The sequence below is a fragment of the Fistularia commersonii genome, chromosome 11 (assembly GCF_037954325.1).
Source record: "Fistularia commersonii isolate RoL2024-O1a breed Wild chromosome 11, RoL_Fcom_v1.0, whole genome shotgun sequence".
Taxonomy (NCBI): domain Eukaryota; kingdom Metazoa; phylum Chordata; class Actinopteri; order Syngnathiformes; family Fistulariidae; genus Fistularia; species Fistularia commersonii.
The window spans coordinates 10,755,424-10,776,102 of record NC_141294.1 but is presented as its reverse complement, the minus strand read 5'-3'; the positions used below and the strand labels follow the sequence as shown (position 1 = coordinate 10,776,102).

The 20,679-nt window shown below is 37.1% G+C and overlaps 1 protein-coding gene across 1 annotated transcript in view; it reads right to left on the bottom strand.

Annotated features, from left to right (window-relative positions):
- The window catches only part of tsnare1 (T-SNARE Domain Containing 1), a 138,079-nt gene that overhangs the window by 22,451 nt on the left and 94,949 nt on the right, over positions 1–20,679 (bottom strand). The window contains exons 9-10 of the mRNA XM_086154904.1: positions 17,333–17,405; positions 15,562–15,644 (exon numbers count right to left, since the gene is read on the bottom strand). Coding sequence (XP_086011030.1) covers positions 15,562–15,644; positions 17,333–17,405 — 156 coding nt within the window. The remainder of the gene's footprint in view (positions 1–15,561; positions 15,645–17,332; positions 17,406–20,679) is intronic.

Below are 20,679 nucleotides of genomic sequence, written 5' to 3'. Positions count from 1 at the left end.
AGTGTGACAAAGACAGTGGTTTTCAAAGCAGACTGAGAGACAAATGATTGCAACTGAGGGTTGGGTTTTCGCACAAACATTGCAAATATACATATCTCTGCTTGAATTGGATCGTTCTAAACAAACACGTGTGATTCATCACTATTACCTCACCTGAATTTGGCGGTACTCTTTTACCAAACACAGAATTACCTAGACCTTGTGTACGCACAAATGACAACTGCCTTAACTGTTATTTGATGATGCACCGTCTTACAAATTGTAAACAAATACTTGTTTAAATCAAATGCCGAGCATAATCAAATGTCATTTGCAACTGAAGGCATTCATAAATACCATTATGTAATTTATCTAAATGATTTCTGAATATCTATAATTTAAAATTAAACAATAATTGCATTTTTTTTATTGTTGGCTTTCATTACAACAATATAAATATATTTACAATTATAAAAACCTAATCCGAACCACACAATATTCACATTGTTATTTTAGAAACCTCTGTGAACTGCCCCCCCCTTTCTTGACACTTGATTTTTAACACCTTTGAAATGCGGTACTTTTACAAAAGTTCTTATTTCATAAAGAACATTGGATACCAGCTGAAAAATATAACCTGTTCATCTTGACGATAAGAAATGATTACAATTTTATTTAAACATTTTTCATAAAGATTAAAATGTTAACCTTTTAACTTGTATGTTTAGAATGAGTACAGTTGCTAGAGTTTGTCAAGCAACTGGGTGTTTTTAAGAAATGAATTGAAAATCTGTAAAAGTTTGATTATTTATTGTCATTTTTTTGCTATGACTGTGTTGACGAAAAGCATAACCTCATAATTTTATTTAAGGGCTGATTTTTTTTTTTTGTGTGTGCTAGCTCTTCCACACACCCTGTATATATGTATATGTTGGGCAGGGGGCATCTGGATTTCACAGCAATCAACATCCTTAACAACACAAGTTACTTACATCAATGAGTTACACATTATGTCTCCAAAAATAGAAAAGACACACACACACACACACACACACACACACACACACACACACACACACACACACACACACACACACACACACACACACACACTATTTTCTAAGGTTCAATCCCTTTTAAAATCTGCACAAATACAGCAACTAGTCTTGGCTCTCAGGGCAGATCCAGATGGGGATCGACCTTCTGTGGTTCTGAATTCATTAAAATCCCCCAAATCAAGCTTATCAATTCACATTTGGGTGGGTGAGGGGCATGGGTGCTTAGTTGAGATTTAGGATCTTGCACAGTAGACATATATATATTTATATAAAATACCTGCTGGAGTGGCATAAAGTGCAAATAAGTATTGGTCAAGGATTATGAGGGTGCAAAATACAATTTATCTTCCTCAAACCTTTTTAACTGAAAGACTTCATGTCAATATTAAAATATGTCATGCACCAGCCCTCATGCATTTTCAAACTGAGTAAAATTAAGTTAAGCGATTAAAGCAATTTTAGTTACATTGGGGATTGTCGTCAAATATTTACTCCGAATGATAGTTCAACCATTAATTGAGTTTTTTTAGGAACGTCCAAAAAAAGCAGACCTCATTTTCATAGTCATATTTGGTATCTCCCCATGGAGGATCCTGGGATGTGCTCAGTTACCCAGGACATGAAATCCCCTGAGAATGGTTCACCACCCTGTTTGGATAAAGCCCAGTCAGGGAGACATCCTGATCAGGTCCCAGAACTAATTCAGATAGCTCTTTTCAACTCAATGGGACTTTTCTCTGTTACCATAGCCACTGAAAGGTTTGGCTGCTACTGCAGTTAGCTGTGATCAGAAGCTGTCCCAATAATAGTGAGAATGGGAAATAATGTTCCCACATCAATCACCATTAAATTCCAATTTAGATACTAAAATCTTTCAACTGAAGCATCAACTTTCAATCCGCAACGGGTAATACTATTTTTTTTTAATCCAACCGGGAATACTGATAAACGACTTAGGGGTGTAAACCGTTCATTGAGACTGTAAAACAAAGCTGTCAATCAGAGTTGGTGTGATGTTGGGGTCGCATATTATCTTCTGCAAAACCTCCATCCTTTTTCCATGCTAATGCATTCCTGTTCTTTTGGAACTATTTTTCTGAAAAGAGTTTGTTGGCTTCACAATAAACACGATATAGGTAGTTTGAAAATCTTTAACTAAGTAAAGTAAAAACACACCCATCCACAATGTCTGTAGGGAGTATTAACAGATTGACACAAGTGACCAAAAAAGGAGGTACAATTGTTTTCGCTCCTGCTTCCTTTGTGTAGACATTTGGTTCGGCTTTTTTTGTAAACTAAGCAATCTGTGCTTCAGAACAAGTCAGAGCTAGTTTAAAGACTACAATGAACATTTGAAGAAGTATTTTGAAGTATTCCTGCATAAAAAAAATGTAGAGCAAGAAGGGATTTAAGGGAAAAATTTAAGGGAAATGAAATGTCTCTGGTCTGTATTAATCTCTTTTGGACACACGTATGCTTTTGTATGTAATAATGGAAATTAATATTCTGTTCAAAGTTTAGATTTAAGGAAATAATCTAGATCCTTTAAATTCTGAGGGACCCATGAAGTCTGATCATGTTCTGTTTTAGATAAAAAAAAAAAAAATGGAGATATTTCCCAAAAAACAGTCCTACTATTCTAGCAGTGACTGTTTACATTTGAACACATAGATCACATATTGTAATTTAGGAGAAAAAGGAGGACTTGCCAATATTTGTACTCCTCCCTTAATCAAGTGCTGCCTATGGACGCTGAAAATAAGAAGGACTGATTATATGCAATAGTTGAGTTGAAAAGGAGGAGGAAGAAGAGGAGAACACTGGATGGTACTGACATGCTAAACGGCCTGTTCTGTTGCTCCCTTTTTTCCATTGAAGACAAATTTGCTGTGTCTGTGTAGGAAAAATGCAATCTCATGTGACATGAGAAATACCCCCATCATACAACAATAATGCAATGCATAGATAATCGCCATAATATTATTCTCCCTTTATCATATCAGGCTGGGAAAATTGGAAATCCATAAAATAAATAATGTTTACAGCCAAACTGCCTGACTTGTAATCGGCTTATGTGCAATTTACATAAAACTCACAGTCCCTTGCAGTCACCCTGATAATGATATTTAAGACAAGCAGCAAATAAGAAAAAGGCTTTGCAGCCAACCCTTAACGGAAGCCTTGTGACAAGGTTTGTCAAAAACTGAACAAACACTCAACAACACATCAGCATTTTTGTCCATTTTCTATAAAGAACATATCAGTTCAGAGTTTGGACAAACTGGAACTTACTCATTCATAGCCAAGTACAGCAAATTACTAATTGCACTATTCATCTTAAAAGCAGTTTAACATTGAACATAAAATCCCGCGGGTTTGAACTAACAGGTCACCCCTGTTTATTACAAGGCTAACAGAAATTAAAATCATCAGCACTTTGTTGTGTTTTTTTTTTTAACCTGAATGTTTTGAAAACCAAAACAATGGAATTAATATATAATGATGATGATGACAATTATAATGATAAGAAAAGTAATAGTAATAGATGCTGTTATGGTCTTTTTGATACAATGTTGGCACTGGGTCTGTGAGTTTCGTTGGAAAAGATCACATGATCTATTGGAAAAAAATATATAAATTATTATAACTGGCTTGCAGTGAAAAAAAACTTTATAATGACCATGAAGAATGTGACTTAAAAATGTCCCAGTGAAGCTTGCAGTCCACTATATATACCAAACATTCTATGTGGTTACCCCGTGCCAACAATTTAATGGCATCAGATGAAAGATGTCTAAGTGTTGAAGATTCATCAGCAAAAGATGGCAACTTCTGCCATCCAAGACAAAATATAGTCCAACTGGAAGTAACCAAAAATAAATCTCTCATTCAAAATATAAATAATTAAATGAATAAACACATGCAGGCTTACAAACATGTATACAGTACCGGTACATGGAAGCACACAGCGTATGTACATTAAATAACCATTGTGCCTTTTACATCTTTCTCTATGCTCTTCATTCTCTGGATGCCACATACTGTATACCTATGACTATAAGAAAGATAAGTTTACAAACACATATCAGTTAGGCCTTCACCTTCCTGATATTTTTCATCATTGCTATGATGGGCCTGTATGAACCTTCCCATTGGCTTCCTTCCTTTGTTATTTTGAATTTAAGCAACAGCAAATGGATTTCTTTTTTATGCTTGGTATGATACTTCTGAGTGAAATGAAGAAAGCATATGTGCTCCTGCCTGGACAAGGGACAGCCCTATGATTAGACCCAAGTTAATTATAAATCACTGAGAATTATTAAGGCTATATTAACCTTAGCCATTGCCATGCCTGTCAAGTTGAAATGTCACGCAGCATTCATTTAGTTACATGATGCCACAGAACCCTTGAGGTATATGAGTATATTATGCTGAAGCCATTGTTGACAGTCATTGAAGAAAAATAGTGAGGTCAACACTTTTCTTAGCCACATGTAGCCCCCTTGTAGCTAGCACTCCAGTTGAACACAACCAAGTATTACAACTGGAATATAAGAATGTACTCTTTTACCAAAGCTAGTCCGGCGTGTTTTTTTGGCCAGTGTTCTTTGCACGAACTTCTTTAAAATTCTCCCTTCAGTTGGATTTCCTATAGGGTCAATCATGTTGCAATGGTTTGTAAGCCCTATTTTGCATGCTACAATTTTCATAGAAAGATAAAAAAAAAAAAAAAAAAAAAAAAAAAACAAACTTAGCTGGTGCTTCCAGTGGCCCTGTAAGTGCTTTTGTAACTTTCAGATTTTAATTTGAATGTTGCCACTTGAGGTATGGGGCTTAAAATTGACAACCAATCTGTTAATATGTACCCTTGATCTTCCTTCTCATGAAATGTCAAACTAATTGTATTTCTCAAGCTCAATTTATTGAATGGCTGAAATCTTACTTTTATTCTTCATTTCCTTTCAACTTTTCCATTCAATATTGACCTATTGGGTCAATATTGGGTCAATATTGTAGCAGTTACATAAAAAAAATAATAGAATATCTCAGCATATGTTAGTTTGTATACTTGAATAAAAACTTGTCCCTTGTAAAAAAAAAAAAAAAACAAAGAAAACTTTTCAATCGTAGGTTGCAACTGTTGTCTCAACACTGTCTGGGTAGTGACGACACAAGGTTGATATTCTGCTAGGTCCCCTTTATTTTACTGTATGGTGCAAAAACATATCATCTGTGCAACCCTTCCTATTTGAACCTGAGAGAGCTGTGCGGAAAGATGGCTAAAGCTGAAGAGAGAAGTCAAAATGAGCATCAAAATGTCGGCAAACAAAGACGCAAAGAGGCAAGAGTTAGCAAAAGACATTGGAGTGCGTGCGGCAACTGCGTTGCTACGCTAATAGAGAGAAGGCGTCTGTTGTAAGGAGCTCCACTTTTTGACATTGTTTTTTTTGTAATCGGCTTTTTGTCACACGTGCAGCTTCACCTTGGTCAGCTGCCTAAGATCTTACTCTTAACATCAAAAAGCTGGTCTTTTCAAATCACAATAAAGATAAAGTACTTCTCAACTCTCAGAGGGACCGACATGCCTGTTTTTGAGTCAGCCTTGAGCAAGAATGGTGAACACTGCTCACCTTAATTTTAATAAAACTATTCTTGCTTTATTTAAAATATCTCTCATCATTCATCCATTCATTTAACAGGTAGAGGAAAATCTAGAGAGGTGGAGGTATGCTCTGGAAAGGAGAGGAATGAAAGTTAGTCGCAGCAAGACAGAATATATGTGTGTGAATGAGAGGAACTCGGGTAGAACGGTGAGGCTACAGGGAGTGGAGATCAAGAAGTTGGAGGATTTCAGGTACTTGGGGTCAACAGTCCAGAACAACAGAGAGTGTGGAAAAGAGGTGAAGAGACGGGTCCAAGCAGGTTGGAATGGGTGGAGAAAAGTGTCAGGGGTACTATGTGATAGAAGACTTTCAGCCAGAATAAAAGGAAAGATGTACAAGACAGTGGTGAGACCAGCGATGATGTATGGACTAGAAACTGTTACAATGACAAAAAGACAGGAGGCAGAACTAGAGGTTGCAGAGACAAAGATGTTGTGGTTCACCTTGGGAGTGACCGGGATGAATAGGATCAGGAATGAGTCTATCAGAGGAACAGCACATGTTAGATGTTTTGGAGAGAAGATAAGAGAAGCCAGACTGAGATGGTTCGGTCATATACAGAGGAGGGGTAGAGAATATATTGGTAGACGGATGCTGGAATTGGAGCTGCCAGGCAAGAGGTCTTGAGGAAGACCAAAGAGAAGATTTACGGACGTAGTGAGGGAGGATATGAAGGTAGTTGGTGTGAGAGAGGAGGATACGGAGAATAGGGTTAGATGGAGAAGGTTGATTCGCTGTGGCGACCCCTGAAGGGAAAAGCCGAAAGAAGAAGAAGAAAAAGATTCATCCATTCATTTATTCATTCTTTGTACCACATGTCCTGTACACTGCGTTGCTGGGATGCTGAAGCCAATCCTAGGCTAACATTGGATAAGAGAGGGCTTCAGCTGGCCTTCTGCGTCACGCACAGCTTTGAAAGTAATTAACATTTGACAATGCTATTATAACATAAAAACACATAACTGAACACATGCACACAAAGCAAACCCTATACACAGTTATAATACTTCATGAAATTACATCTCACGTCCCACAGCCCCAGCCTTATTTACATACCTCACCCCTTGGTCGATCACATCCCAGAGGCCAACAGGGACGCTGCTATATATTTGATCATTGTGAAAATGCTATGATTTTATATTTATTTATGCTCTTTATTTATGAAATGTTATCTATGTATCTATTGAAGACGAAAATTGACAACCACATTCATTTTCTTTGTTAAGACATTTGTCAGGACATGCCTAGGACACTCAGGGCCATTTGTTGATCTCATGCTTGTCAAAGTTTCTTGATCATAGTTTCCTGACCTTAATGCCACCCCTTCACCCCTTTGTTTTTAGCTCCCCTGTGAGCTGTCTCTGCTTCCTACTGAGTTCACCCTCCTGTTTAAAAACAGTTATCTTTAGCTTGTGACTGACAGGAACCTACATCCACTATATGATTTAACTGTCTGTCAGCAGCCCTGAGACTGGGTATACCTGTTCTCTAGCTTGTCAGTCTTGGTCAGTCTTTGGTTCAAGAGCAACTGTGTGTCCGCAGGCTCAATATGTTCTAGACCCTCCAATAAACTCACAACACCACAGCAAACTTGGAACTGGACTCAGACCTTTGTTCCTCAAAACTGTCTGTCCATCCGTCTGTTCATCCATCTATCTAACGATTCACTCACTTATGGACATTTTAGAGTTTTCAATGAACCTCCTGCTACACAAAATGAACATGCACTTTATACTGAAAGGGCCCTGTTGGATTCAAAGCAGAAACCTTTGAACTATAAGCCCGGGATGCTTAATATGATGTTTGTCTTTGTTTAAAATTTTCAGAGTGCTCTAATGTGACACACATTTTTGCTTTCCAGTTAATTTTGCTCCGCAGGCAATCAGTTGCCAACAACGGCTCTGGTTTATGGGTTTAATATCACAGAGGGAGTCAGTTTTGCAAGATCAGATGGATAAGATCAAACCCAATCTCAACTTATGACCAGGCCAATTTAATTAAAGCTGAAACCTAGCCAGGCACCACTGTAAAGCTATAAAGCTGTTATGTGTAAAAGAAAAGATATAATAGCCACCATTATAAGTAACACAGACTAAATGTTAATGATGTACAGTAAGACACAAACAAGCCACTCTCACAGTATTATCATGTCTTCATATTAAAGTATCTGTAAGAAGATGCTGCCATGAGCTAGCCATGGAAAGAAACATGTTTAAGATTCAACTGATAAGCAAATGAATGAATGAATAAATGAATGAATGAATCAATCAATCAATCGATCAATCATTTACTCATTCTATCCATCCATACATACCTACATACCTATGTAAATATTGATGGATTTATCAAAAGCAGTTTAACCATACAAAAAAGTCAATATTATTCCGGTAATGGTGGGATCACGGCAAAAAAGGATCCAAAATGTCATTTTATCAAAGCAAATCTCAGTTTGCCAGCCGAGCCACTTTATAGTGCAGGTAGTCAAGGCGGCCACAATGGGACCATTTCATCATGCCTGAGTGTAGTATGTTAGCAAAATAATACACCAGGGCATTTTACTGATTTGCGGATACAGGGATGCCATGTCTCTGCTTAGGATGTTAATCCGATTTAGGGTAGGAAGTGAAATTGGAACGACAATTTTGAAGTGTACAAGAAGTCAATGGAGTCCTTTACAGTGAGATGAACTTTGTTTTCTTCTGTCATTTTAGAAGATGAAAAGCTGCTTTCAGAACCGTGTGCAACATTGAAAAGACTTCTTAATGCTGATATGCAATTGGATAGTGATTGGATAGCAAGGAAATCATAGAAATGTCAATGCAAGAGAGAATATTAACAAAAGCTCAATTTATACAATGACAACACAAATGAAAATGGTTGTACATATGAGGGACAAAGCGATGTGTGTAGAACATAAAGCCCATTCAGTATACAAGTCTATTAAGAAGATAAGAGGATGATAACATGCTTCAATGAGAATAACAGTTGAATGAGTTTGCACTGAATAAATGGCACGTTTGACTATAAAGGACAGTGTTAAATTGAAAAGTCACAAATGGCTTAATAATTAACATCAAGAACCGGGAGAGTTAAGAACTGCGAGCCCCTCTCCAGAGTGGGTCGAAATGCAAAGTGGTGATGCCACACACTCTGCGATAATTCATTTTTTTTTTTTCATTTTTTTATTTTCATGTCCACATCTGTGTTGGATTAACTTGGTTTTATGCATTGTTCTGAAAGACTACATTTTTTGAAAAGTCCAACTGGTTGTTCATTATTCCCAGACCAAAGGAAGAGAACACTGTGAATAGAAATAGTAAAGGAAGTTGACAATCTGGCACTGGGAGTGGTGGAGTGATTATACCTCAGATTGAACCAGACATAAGAGGTGTGTCTCTGAGTCTCCATTTAATACTGTTAGGATATTGGTTCAGTCTGGTGCTAAGCATTACAAGCATTACAATTTTACGCTGGCCAGCAAGATTTTATCTATGTTTTTAAAATATGCATAGATATATTATATATATTTAGTAGTTGTTTTTTTTTTTTTTCTGTTCAAGGAAATTAAAGCAAGCTGTTGGCTTTTTCTACTTTATCCTTTACAGTTGAACAAAGACGCTAGATTAGTTTGACTCACAGCTCAAACCGAGGCCAAGAGCAACAACCAGTTAGGGGTTCAATCATGTTATTATGTTGTTTGGTTTTATACTTTTTTCAACAGGGCAACGATTTGTATTATCTGTGTGCTGGTTTGTTAATGTATGTGAGCCATTGGAACCATTCATCTACATCACCAGGTATTCACATCGCACAGTCCGGTTCTTTACTCCCACACCCACTTCATTATATCCTTGCAAGATTAAAACAGCAAGGCCATGGATTATGACTAGATAAAAAAAGGGCATTTTTGAAGGTTTAGTCACTCAGTTTTGGATCGATATTCAGCTCTTTACAGGGATGGACTCTTCAATCACATCAGTTTGGAGTCACTCTTGTCCACTCTAATCAGTTGCTACCACACTTAATTCGACTGTCTACAGCTTTTGTTCATTGAATTGCGACAACATATGTGGTTTATTGGTAATTATAACCCATCTTGTGCAGCAATCAACAATCAGAGTTCATCTTGGTCCACTGAACACAGATGAGATGATAAAACATAACAGCAACTAGACATGGAGAGTAATCTGCCTCCAGATAATGGATTATAGATTCAATTTATTTTCAATGTTAAGTGAGTATACAAGGCAGGGCACATACAGAAAATGACATCCAGTCTTAATTGACCATCACTGTGGATGTGCATTGGTGCGTGTGGGCCAGCGTCAGGGAGTATTTACTTCTACATCAATACATAGAATTGCTGCAAATGTTCAATCTCTTCATTTTTACAAGAGTGACATTAACACCATGCTACATTAATTTCATATTGGGCAAATATATTCTACAGTAAAAACTGTTCAAGGGCCCTATTGGAAATTATAGGAGGGAAGATACCACCCTTGCAGGTGAAGCTGCATTGGCACAAAGGCTCACTGAACCTCCTAGTGGCTACAGACAGAAATTAGAGTAGAGGTAAGTTCCTAATGAACTGTATTATTCATGCTAACACAGAGTAAATAATTCATTTTAATACACTGTTGCATATCTGGGCAGTAAAACAGATTTATCATGAATTCACAAGTACACAAATGTATATATAGTCTCAAATAAGTTAAAAATGTAAGAAAAAAAGGAAAGTAATCACTGGACATATGATCAAGCCAAGTTTCTTTAAATTAGAAAAAAATAGAAGTTAAAGGTCAAAGGAACTATCAGTCCGGTGACTGCAAATACAAAAAAGTAATGGGTTCAGATTTCTATATTTGAAAAAAACAACTTATCTTCAAGTAACATCTTTGCCAACACCACAATGGGCAAAAGTTAAGGCAAATACCGTCTTGTATAATCTTGTCCTAGCTAAAGGGCTAGTTTAGTTTGTTGGATGTTATACCTGCCATTCTTGACCTGATTTTCTGGAATAGTTTGTTGATATTTCTGTTTTTGTGCTTCAGATAACTGATTCATTTGGCTTTAGAATTTAGGACTTTTTTTAAGAGACTAAACAAGTGCACTTTCAACAATAAGATTATCCATTGAGCACTATGTTTTAGATGACTAAAAACCTTCACAGACACCTGGAGGGTGTCACTACATCCTTAATATTTGAATTAGTTTTAAATATACTGATGGATTACGTAGAAATATTACTATTACTGCATTTATTTGATTGGAATTTGCTCTTTGAGAAGTGCTGGTCTCTATTTGCTCCTGGTCCCATGGGCATTGATAATCACTGATTGGTTTTCTTCATTCATATTCTTCATGCCTATAAAAGCAGTGATGGAAAGAATTGGCCAAGTGATATTTACCTGCACCTTGAGAATACATATGTTGAATATACAGTGGGGCAAAAAAAGATTTAGTCAGCCACCAATTGTGCAAGTTCTCCCACTTAAAAAGATAAGAGAGACCTGTAACTTTCATCATAGGTACACTTCAACTATGAGACAGAATGAGAAAAAAAATCCAGTCAATCACATTGTCATTTTAAAGAATTCATTTACAAATTATGGTGGAAAATAAGTATTTGTTCAATAACAAAAGTTCATCTCAATACTTTGTTATATACAATTTGTTGGCAATAACAGAGGTCAAACATTTTAAAGAAGTCTTCACAAGGTTTTGCTGCTATTTTTGCCCATTCCTCCATGCAGATCTCCTCTAGAGCAGTGATGTTTTGGGGCTGTTGCTGGGCAACATCGACTTTCAACTCCCTCCAAAGATTTTCTATGGGGTTGAGATCTGGAGACTGGCTAAGCCACTCCAGGACCTTGAAATGCAACTCCTTTGTTGCCCTGGCGGTGTGTTTGGGATCATGGTCATGCTTAAAGACCAAGCCACATTTCATCTTTCAGTGCCCTTGCTGATGGAACAAGATTTTCGCTCAGAATTTCATGATACATGGTCCCATTCATTCTTTCCTTTACACAGATCAGTCGACCTGGTCCCTTTACAGAAAAACAGCCCCAAAGCATGATGTTTCCACCCCCATGCTTCACAGTAAGTATGGTGATATTTGGATACAACTCAGTGTTCTTTCTCCTCCAAATAGGACAAGTTGAGTTTTTACCAAAAAGTTCCATTTTAGTTTCCTTTAACCACAGGGCATTCTCCCAATCCTCCTCTGGATCATCCAAATACTCCCTAGTAAACTTCAGACAGGCCTGGACATTTACTGGCTTAAGCAGGGGGACTGGCACTGCTGGATTTGAGTCCCTGGCGGCGTAGTGTGTTACTGATTGTAGCCTTTGTTACCTTGGTTCCAGCTCTCTGCAGGTCATTCACTAGGTCCCCTTACTGACTGCTTACCGTTCTTGTGATCATTTTGACCCCACGGGTTGAGCTTGCGTGGAGACCCAGATCGATTATCAGAGGTCTTGTATGTCTTCCATTTTCTAAGAATTGCTCCCACAGTTGATTTCTTCACAGCAAGCTGCTAACCCAGGCCTGGCCAACCTGTGGCTCCCAAGCCACATGCGGGTCTTACGTTCATGTCGATTCTTGTATTTGTGTGTGTTTTGTTTTTGCTGTGTCTGTGCGCGGAGAACACTGGAGTGGCACGTGATTGCACAAGTAAAAAGCACACAAACACAAAAGTCGACATGAACGTAAGAGCCCCATGCGGCTCAGGAGCCACAGGTTGGCCAGGCCTGTGCTAACCTATTGCAGATTCAGTCTTCCTAGTATGGTATAGGTCTATAATTTTGTTTCTGGTGTCCTTTGACAGCTCTTTGGTCTTGGCCATAGTGAAGTTTGTAGTGAGACTGTTTGAGGTTGTGGACAGGTGTCTTTTATACTGATAGCCAGTTCAAACTGGTCTCATTTATACGTTTAACATGTGAGTGACAGAGGAGCCTCTTAAAGAAGTTACAGGTCTGTGAGACAGAAATCTTGCTTGTTTATAGGTGACCAAATACTCCTACTAACGACTTTACCAATAAATTCACAAAAAATCCTACAACGTGATTTCCTGGATCCCCGCACCCCCCCTCCCCCCCATTCTGTCGCTCCCAGTTGAAGTGTACCTATGATGGAATATAAAGGCCTCTCATCTGTTTAATAGGGAGAACTTGTACAAATGGTGGCTGAGTTTTTTGCCCCACTGTATAACAATACACTTCTATGATCAGTCATATGATTCATATGACAATTCAGTGACTTGTGAAATGCTAAACCTCTGAATAAGAACAACTTTATTTATCCCGAAGGAATGAGGTTGAGTTTGCCATGGCATCACGAAATTTTATCAGCATAATTGCACAACTAAACTAAAATGAATTATTCCATTTGCCTTTCTTTATACAGATAATGATCTTACACAAAATGATAAATTCAAATAACTAAAAATAAGACCTAACTTTATTTCTTCCTTAATTATTAAATTGATTTATTTTCTTTTACTTGAAGTACATCATAGGAATAGCTTTGAGTAGATTGAGAAATGCAGAAATGCAATGACATGTAATTTGAAGACTGAGGAATTAAAGCAAGAGAATTATCAGTTGACATACTGCATATAATAAACAAAGCGAGCAAGAGAGACAGAGAGAGAGACCTGTATGCCTCCAGGTTAATCACACTGTCTTTCTGTCTGTCTGTCTGACTCTTTGCTTTCTGTCTGTCTCCTCTTTGATGTTTTTCTTCCATTCAGTTGCTCTCCTTCTGCAGCGACAGCAGCTGTACGGATTGGCGGAGAGCTAAATTGCTTCATGTGAGCCTGGTCACGGCTCAGCTCTTCTTGAGATAATGAAAAGACAATTAATGGGAAAGCTGTTGCCATTCACCCATTTGTTCACTCTCTATTTTTGAACGGTGGCAGGGGAGCGCACACAGAAGCCACTGCAGTCATGACAAACATTGGACACTGCAAAACATCGATACAGCTGAGCCAGTGATTTGGGCTTGTGATACATCGAGTCGAATCTAACTTTAGATCTTTTCCTAGACAGCCAAGGAAAAATTATAATAGTGAGCTTAATGGAGATATTAAAGCATAAATCATTCATTTGATCAAATGAAGAGACATTTCTTGTTCACTTTTAAATGAAATTCAACATTCTAAAATTAACCCATTCGAGACAGTGCTCATGCTGGTATAATAGTACTTTTTGATGACCTTAACCAGAGAAGGGTTGGAGGAAAACTCTAGTTTCTTCACACAAAACAAAGGGACTAATGGCCATTAAAGGGTTACTTAATCAGATGTCAAGTAATTCTAGGTGAATGGATATTCAAATTTAATTGTGAAAGAATTGTGGCAGTGAAAGAGTGTTTATGTGTATGTCTGTGCAAAACAAGGATGCAACAAGTGGAGGATGATAACAATTTATGGTGGGTTCCTCTGGGATGTAGTAGGCCAAAACAGAGGTGAAGCTGTGAGTAAAGTTGACAGCAAGTTAAATAGGCTTTGGCCCTTGTCTTTTGTTAGGTAGGTGCAAAATAAAATGTTGAGTGGGCTACAGGTATACTGCTGTCTCATCAGTTCTTAGGAGCAAAAAAAGTTCATGTCTATCTCTCATACACTGCAATGAAATAATGATCTGCAGCTAAACATAAAAATAGGGGAATAACTATTTTTGTGTTGACCAATACACAGGATATATATATATATGTGTGTGTGTTTATGTTTGTGTGTGTGTATGTATAACACATAGACTTAAGCAAATTGTTCTATTGGGCTTAAATTATGTAGACATTGCATTATCTGCAATATGGTCAATACTTGCTTTGTTGTAGGCCATGTGGGTGTAGAGAGACAGTTTAGAAATCAAAAATCACGGCTGTATGGTTATCAAATGTATTAAAGGTAGAGATTTAGTTTTAGCTCTGGAGCTATGTGTCTCCAGTAAAAAATGTATTTCCTTTATTAACCCAGTGACACTTAAGTCAATACATTATTTACCATAGCCAGGGGGTCTACACAGCACAAAGCCACACAGTGCTCTGGCCTACTGAGATAGTCGCTGACAAAATGGCAGAGACACATATATTTCCTTGGAAAGAAAAGACCAAAGCGAACCCTTGGGCATCTCATAAAATGTCTCTTCAATATGTGCTGTGAAGTAGAAATTCAAGTCATATCCAAAACTAGAGACAGAAGTCAGAGAAAACAATTTCTGGCAGCAGTTGTTGTCCATTAATGATGTTTTTTCTTATCCATTTTATTATATATGTATCTGTATATCTATCTATCGATCTATCTATCTATCTCTCTCTCTCTCTCTCTCTCTCTCTCTCTCTCTCTCTATGTATGTGTATATATATATATATATATATATACACATATATACATACGTATATATATGTGTATACACACACACACACATATATATATATATATATATGTATGTATATATATTTATATGCATCTATATATACATATATCTCACTCTCTACATATACATAGAGAGAGAGAGAGAGAGAGAGAGAGAGAGAGAGAGAGAGAGAGAGAGAGAGAGAGAGACTTAATTTTTCTACTTTAAGTCTCCAGGCAACCATTTCTTTTTTTATATCGAGAAATACAAGTCCTCTAACGGAAGGCACAAACTCATAAAGTATGACAGGAAATTACATCATCTTTATTATTATGCCAGTGGCGGTTGTGATAAAGCTGTGGAATCTTGTGAGCAACGTCCCTATTTGCATGGTTAATCAAGCTAAGCTTAGATGACTATATTACAATCTGAAAGCACCATCAGGTAAACAAAATTCAAACAGAACAAATTGGATGTGAAGCTCAAAAGTTGACAGAGGGGTACCTGGTACTGGTTGGCCTTTGCAAGCTCCTGATTGGCTGATTCCACATTGGAGGATGACGTCTGGATGTAATCTTCAATACTATCTGTGGAAGCCATATCCGCAATCATTAATGAAACAATATAATAGAATTACAGCAAGACATCTGCTCATAGCCTTTTCTGAGAAGCATCGTCTTGTTGACGGTCATTTGGATGTAAGGATTTGGGATATATTACCGGGGGTAATCATGAATGAGCTGGGTGTTTATAGTAAATGTATCGATTTGCAGCAGCCTTGAAAAATATTTGACTTTTTTTTTTTTTTTTTTTTACTTAATTGTTATGGCAGTCTAATCTGACCAAATAATCGGTATTCATACTTCTGGTACTATTTGGTAAAAAGTTGATACTTCATGTTGTTTTCTAAGCCATCACAGCAGGAGGCTTTGTACCACGTTTTTATGATAGTCTGCTTTGTTACATGCCCAGTCTCTTGCTCTTAAATAATAAAAAAAAAAAAAGAAAGACAACAAAAAACTTAGTAGTAATAGCGGTGACTCAAGAAATTCACCTTGGCAACGTGGAGAGGTGATGCAAGGCCAGCACCAATCAAAGTCAACAGTGATGTAAAAATGCAGTATAAACCCAACACAGCTTTTCTGTTAACAAACTGATTACTGGTATCCTTGTTATGTGGAGATTTCTCAAGCATATTTTTGTTTAGTTTCCTGGTGTCTGAATAAGAAAGAAGAGGCAGCCCAGAAAATAAATTACCCCAAAACATTTTTTTTCATTTGTTTACTTATTTGTTTGATATTTTGTTCCAACTTTTGCAGTTATTACTGTTTTAATAATTACATACACTGATGTTATGTATATTTATATGCATGAAAAGTGGCCATAAATTGTACATTTTATAAACCCACCATGTAGAAGCTTTTCTGATGGCTTTTCCCCATAATATTTTTGCATTTAGGAAAACAAAATTAATCAACTCAAGTGAAACCTGAATGAGAAACCAATCAATAAATCTGGGCTGATTTCATAAAACAATATATAACCACGAGTAACTTAATTATTTCAATGCTGATTACAATGGGGAGAAAGTTTTTGATAAACTGCTTCTCCCACTTGCAAAGCATGTAGAGGTCTGTCGTTTTTATCATAGATACTCTTCAGCTGTGATTGACAGAATCTAATACAAAAATCCAGAAAATGACATGGTATGATTTTTAAATAAATAATTTGCTTTTTATTACATGCTATAAGTATTTGATCACCTACCAACCAGTAAGAATTGTGGCTCTCACAGACTTATTAGTTCTTAAGAGGTAAACCAAGCACAACCTCTCCAAAATGGCAGAGACCAGAGAGCTGTGTAAGGACATCAGGGATAGAATTGTAAATCAACTAGATTTAAGAGCAATGTGAAGAGTCACTAATGTTATCAAGCTCATATCCATGGAGACGATTTTAATAAATGTAATTTGAAAATCCTTGGCACTGCATTGAACGGTATCTAAATTTCTTGTACTTTAACCAAGTAATCTATTTCTATTGGAATAAAAAAAAAAAAAAATCTGCATTTTTCTCCATTTTCTTTTGTTGGTTGGTGTTTTGGCAAATCTATCAGATATATGCATTTCCCCAAGGACATTCAACCTGGTGAAATTTGACTTACGAGGCAGATATTAAAACTTATCTGATTAATCAAATACAATAATTGAACCTATGGCGTAAAACACAATCTTTGTTGATCTTATCAACGACAGGAAAATGGACAGAACTTTACCTATGGTGTCTCCCTGTTCATGGACCATGGTGGCCAAATCTTTCATGATTTCACTGACATCCAGCATGTCTCTCTGGGGAAACAAACAAACAAAGAAACCAAGAAAAACACAGAGGAAATGTAATTAGTTAACTTCACTTTTTTGACAAAACTCAACATACTATAGGAATTTCAAATCAGTATCCGTTCTGTTCACACAATAATCACACCCATTTGCTTTTGTGAACAATGCTTGAATGATAATTTAGTTGAATAGATACCCTAAAGTTGACAATATTCTTTGGACATAAACTAATCGCAAGATTTGCTAGATACTCTCTATACAGCAATTCTTGGCAAAACAGGGAGCACCCTCTTCAATGTATGTGCCAGCAACAAAAATGATGATATGAAATGCTTGTGGGCTACAAATATGGGCTATATAGCTTGGAATGAAGGTTTTGCCCCTCAGTCTACCCAAGAACCCTAAAGACAGACTCCCTTTTATTAATGTATCTCACATATTTTTGTATAATTCCCTCTGTCAGTGATCTGTATTCTGGAACTGTCTGAGCAGAATCCAACATTAAGTCAAATACCATGATGTGGTTTCAACATTTTTCCCCATTTTATATTGTCAGGGATTTCATCCTGCCTGTTTCATCCCCACGTTACACCTTTTTTGTGACCAAAGTATACTTTTTTGGAGTCTCTCCTGTCATTTACATGTTGAAAAGTATCCTCAACACAAAATCTGAGGTCCATGGGTCCTCTTCTGCATTTAAGGTTCCCCTCCATGGGTCTAATGTTCACGATTTTTTTTTAGTTTGTTTAATTTTTTTTTTTTTTCTTTTTGTTTACATCAACTCATCAGCTTAAAACTTTTTGATGCCATTCAGTATGCATTAAGTATTTACATGTGCTGCGATCATTTGGCATAAGGCAACACATAATGATTATAGGCAGCTGTGGATTTGTATCATAGAGATAATATGGGGTATATCCTGTAGCTTCATTTTGTGTACAGATACATCAATGCTGGCCCTTTTTGAAGTAGCTCCTCCAATTTGACTTGGCTTCCTCTGTAGGGTTTCTGAGCATGAAAAGTCATGTTTTATTAGTCTCTTGACCTTACTGTTTCTAGCTGGTGATAAAGTGTGAGCCATGAATACCACAGTATTATTTCATCATGGAAATACAGCCTATTCTCAAACTCCTTACCCTGGTCATGATAACGTTTTGCAGGTAATTCAAACAATATGGTCTCATGCTACATCGGTAGCAGTAGTAGTACTTCTTGGTACATGTATATTCTTAGACAAAGCATATAATGTTATCTATAACTGAAGATGCTCCTATTGGCCCTCAGAGTATTCTAAATGCGGGTGATTTTTTTGACACACTCAACCCCCCTTTTTACTATACCTTGAACTTGAGGGCTAGCATGGTGATCAGGGATGGATATTTGGTTCAGCTTCAGGTAATCCAAACACAGCTCACGGTAATCCACACAGAGATATGATTGATATACCTTTTACTTACACAAACTACTGGACATGATTGGGGGAGAGGGATTTTTGAATCCATCCTCTATTTACTAGACCTCAAAAATACTCATCTCTTTTTGAGAAGTTTTGGTACAGAAGTCAAAGTGCGTCTTACAGGACTTTTCTGCAGAGAACAAATACATCCTATATGTTGCTCATCTTTTTGTTTGAAAATGAAGATCTTTTTGATATATCATTGGTCTTAGTTTTTTCTGCTGGTCAGGGGTCAGTTGATTGACAATGGAGAGTCCCAAGACTTCTGTTCAGATGAGTCAAAGTGTCAATAATTGTCTAACAGTTTTTAATACTAGGTACTGTAAGTATTTGGTCAAAGTTTGAAAGGTAATAATCCCGCTCAAACTAATGTGCTGTTTGTGATATTGTTGGCCTTACATATTTTGGTAAATGTTCTTAATTTGTTGTGCCACTCTGAATATTGTATGAGGTACAGAAAAGTACTGTGGTTGTTGTTAATTATAATTGGGTCAGTCTAGACTACTTCCTTCTGCATGGAGTCAATACTGTTCATCCCTTCTGGCGACCTATTTGCCTATGCTCACACTACACTTAATTTCTAAGGTTATCAAAGCAGATGTGACTAATAAACGATGGTCCATTCCATTCAAAGCCAGATTCACAAGATGCTCCTTTGTGCCCACAGCTATGTTTAACAGCAGTCTGGATGGCACATCCGTGCTACCACAACCTCACTACCTGTCATGCCTTAACTCTGTTGTCCATTTTATCCTTGTTGGTCTTAGCTCACATGCATCTTGCTCATTTTTGGTTATCTATTTTATTTTATTTTAGTCATTGCTATTGTCACTCTGTTTATGTGTCGTTTAGGTTGTCTATTTTCAACCTTACTGTCTTTTTTTTCATGCTTATCCTTGATGATGTTGTTGTTGTTCTCTCTGCTGTCTATATCTTATCTTATCTTATCTTATCTTATCTTATCTTATCTTATCTTAACATCAAAAGATGTCATGGGTTGTTCTACTACTTTACTGCGACCTGGCTCCTTGACAATAAACTCTGGCACCAATAAGTTTAACATTTGAACACCTGTTTTAGCACAATACATTTTTAGCCCAACCCATTCTGTAAATGATATATGTCTAGTTTACTGTTCTACCGATTGATGCCATTTTTTTCCCCCAGGAATTCCTGGGAATGTGTTATACTTTTTTTCATTTAGAACAAGGACTTGCAAGTTGATACTCTAAGAAACACTCCAACTTACACTTCTTACCAATGTGGGCTTTGAGGTTTACTTGTCTATGTAAAGACGGATGACTAATGTAGCACCTGTGGCTCAGCCTTCTGATTTTTTTCACAAAGAGCCACACACACCTTGTCAGTTACCTCTGCTTGGTTAGTAGCGGAGGCAGGAGTGTCATTTTGGTTCAAGAACTTCCTACTCAGGAATTTGTACTCTATAGCCCCTTGAGAAGTAGCCCGCCAACCCACATTCAAAGCAAGGTCACTTTTGCTGCTACCGACAGGTTTTGCATTCCCCCCTGCTTTTCAACCATGCTTGATGGGTGGTTGTTGAGATTAAGCTACCATTTTCTAGATGTCAGTCATACATTTCTTAGCAACTGAAAGTGTTTCAGAAAGCTTGTTTTGTTTTCTTGAACTGTGCAACAGGTGCTCTAAAGATCTTCGGTTTCAAACCTAAAATATGAATGCTCTGAAACACCAACTCTAGCTTCTGATTGTGTTGCTGCCTAATCTGGAATTCTGTCTGTAGTTTGTATTCTTTTAGGACTTTAATATCAAATAGATGCAAATAGATAAAAGAAAACAGCAATAACTAAC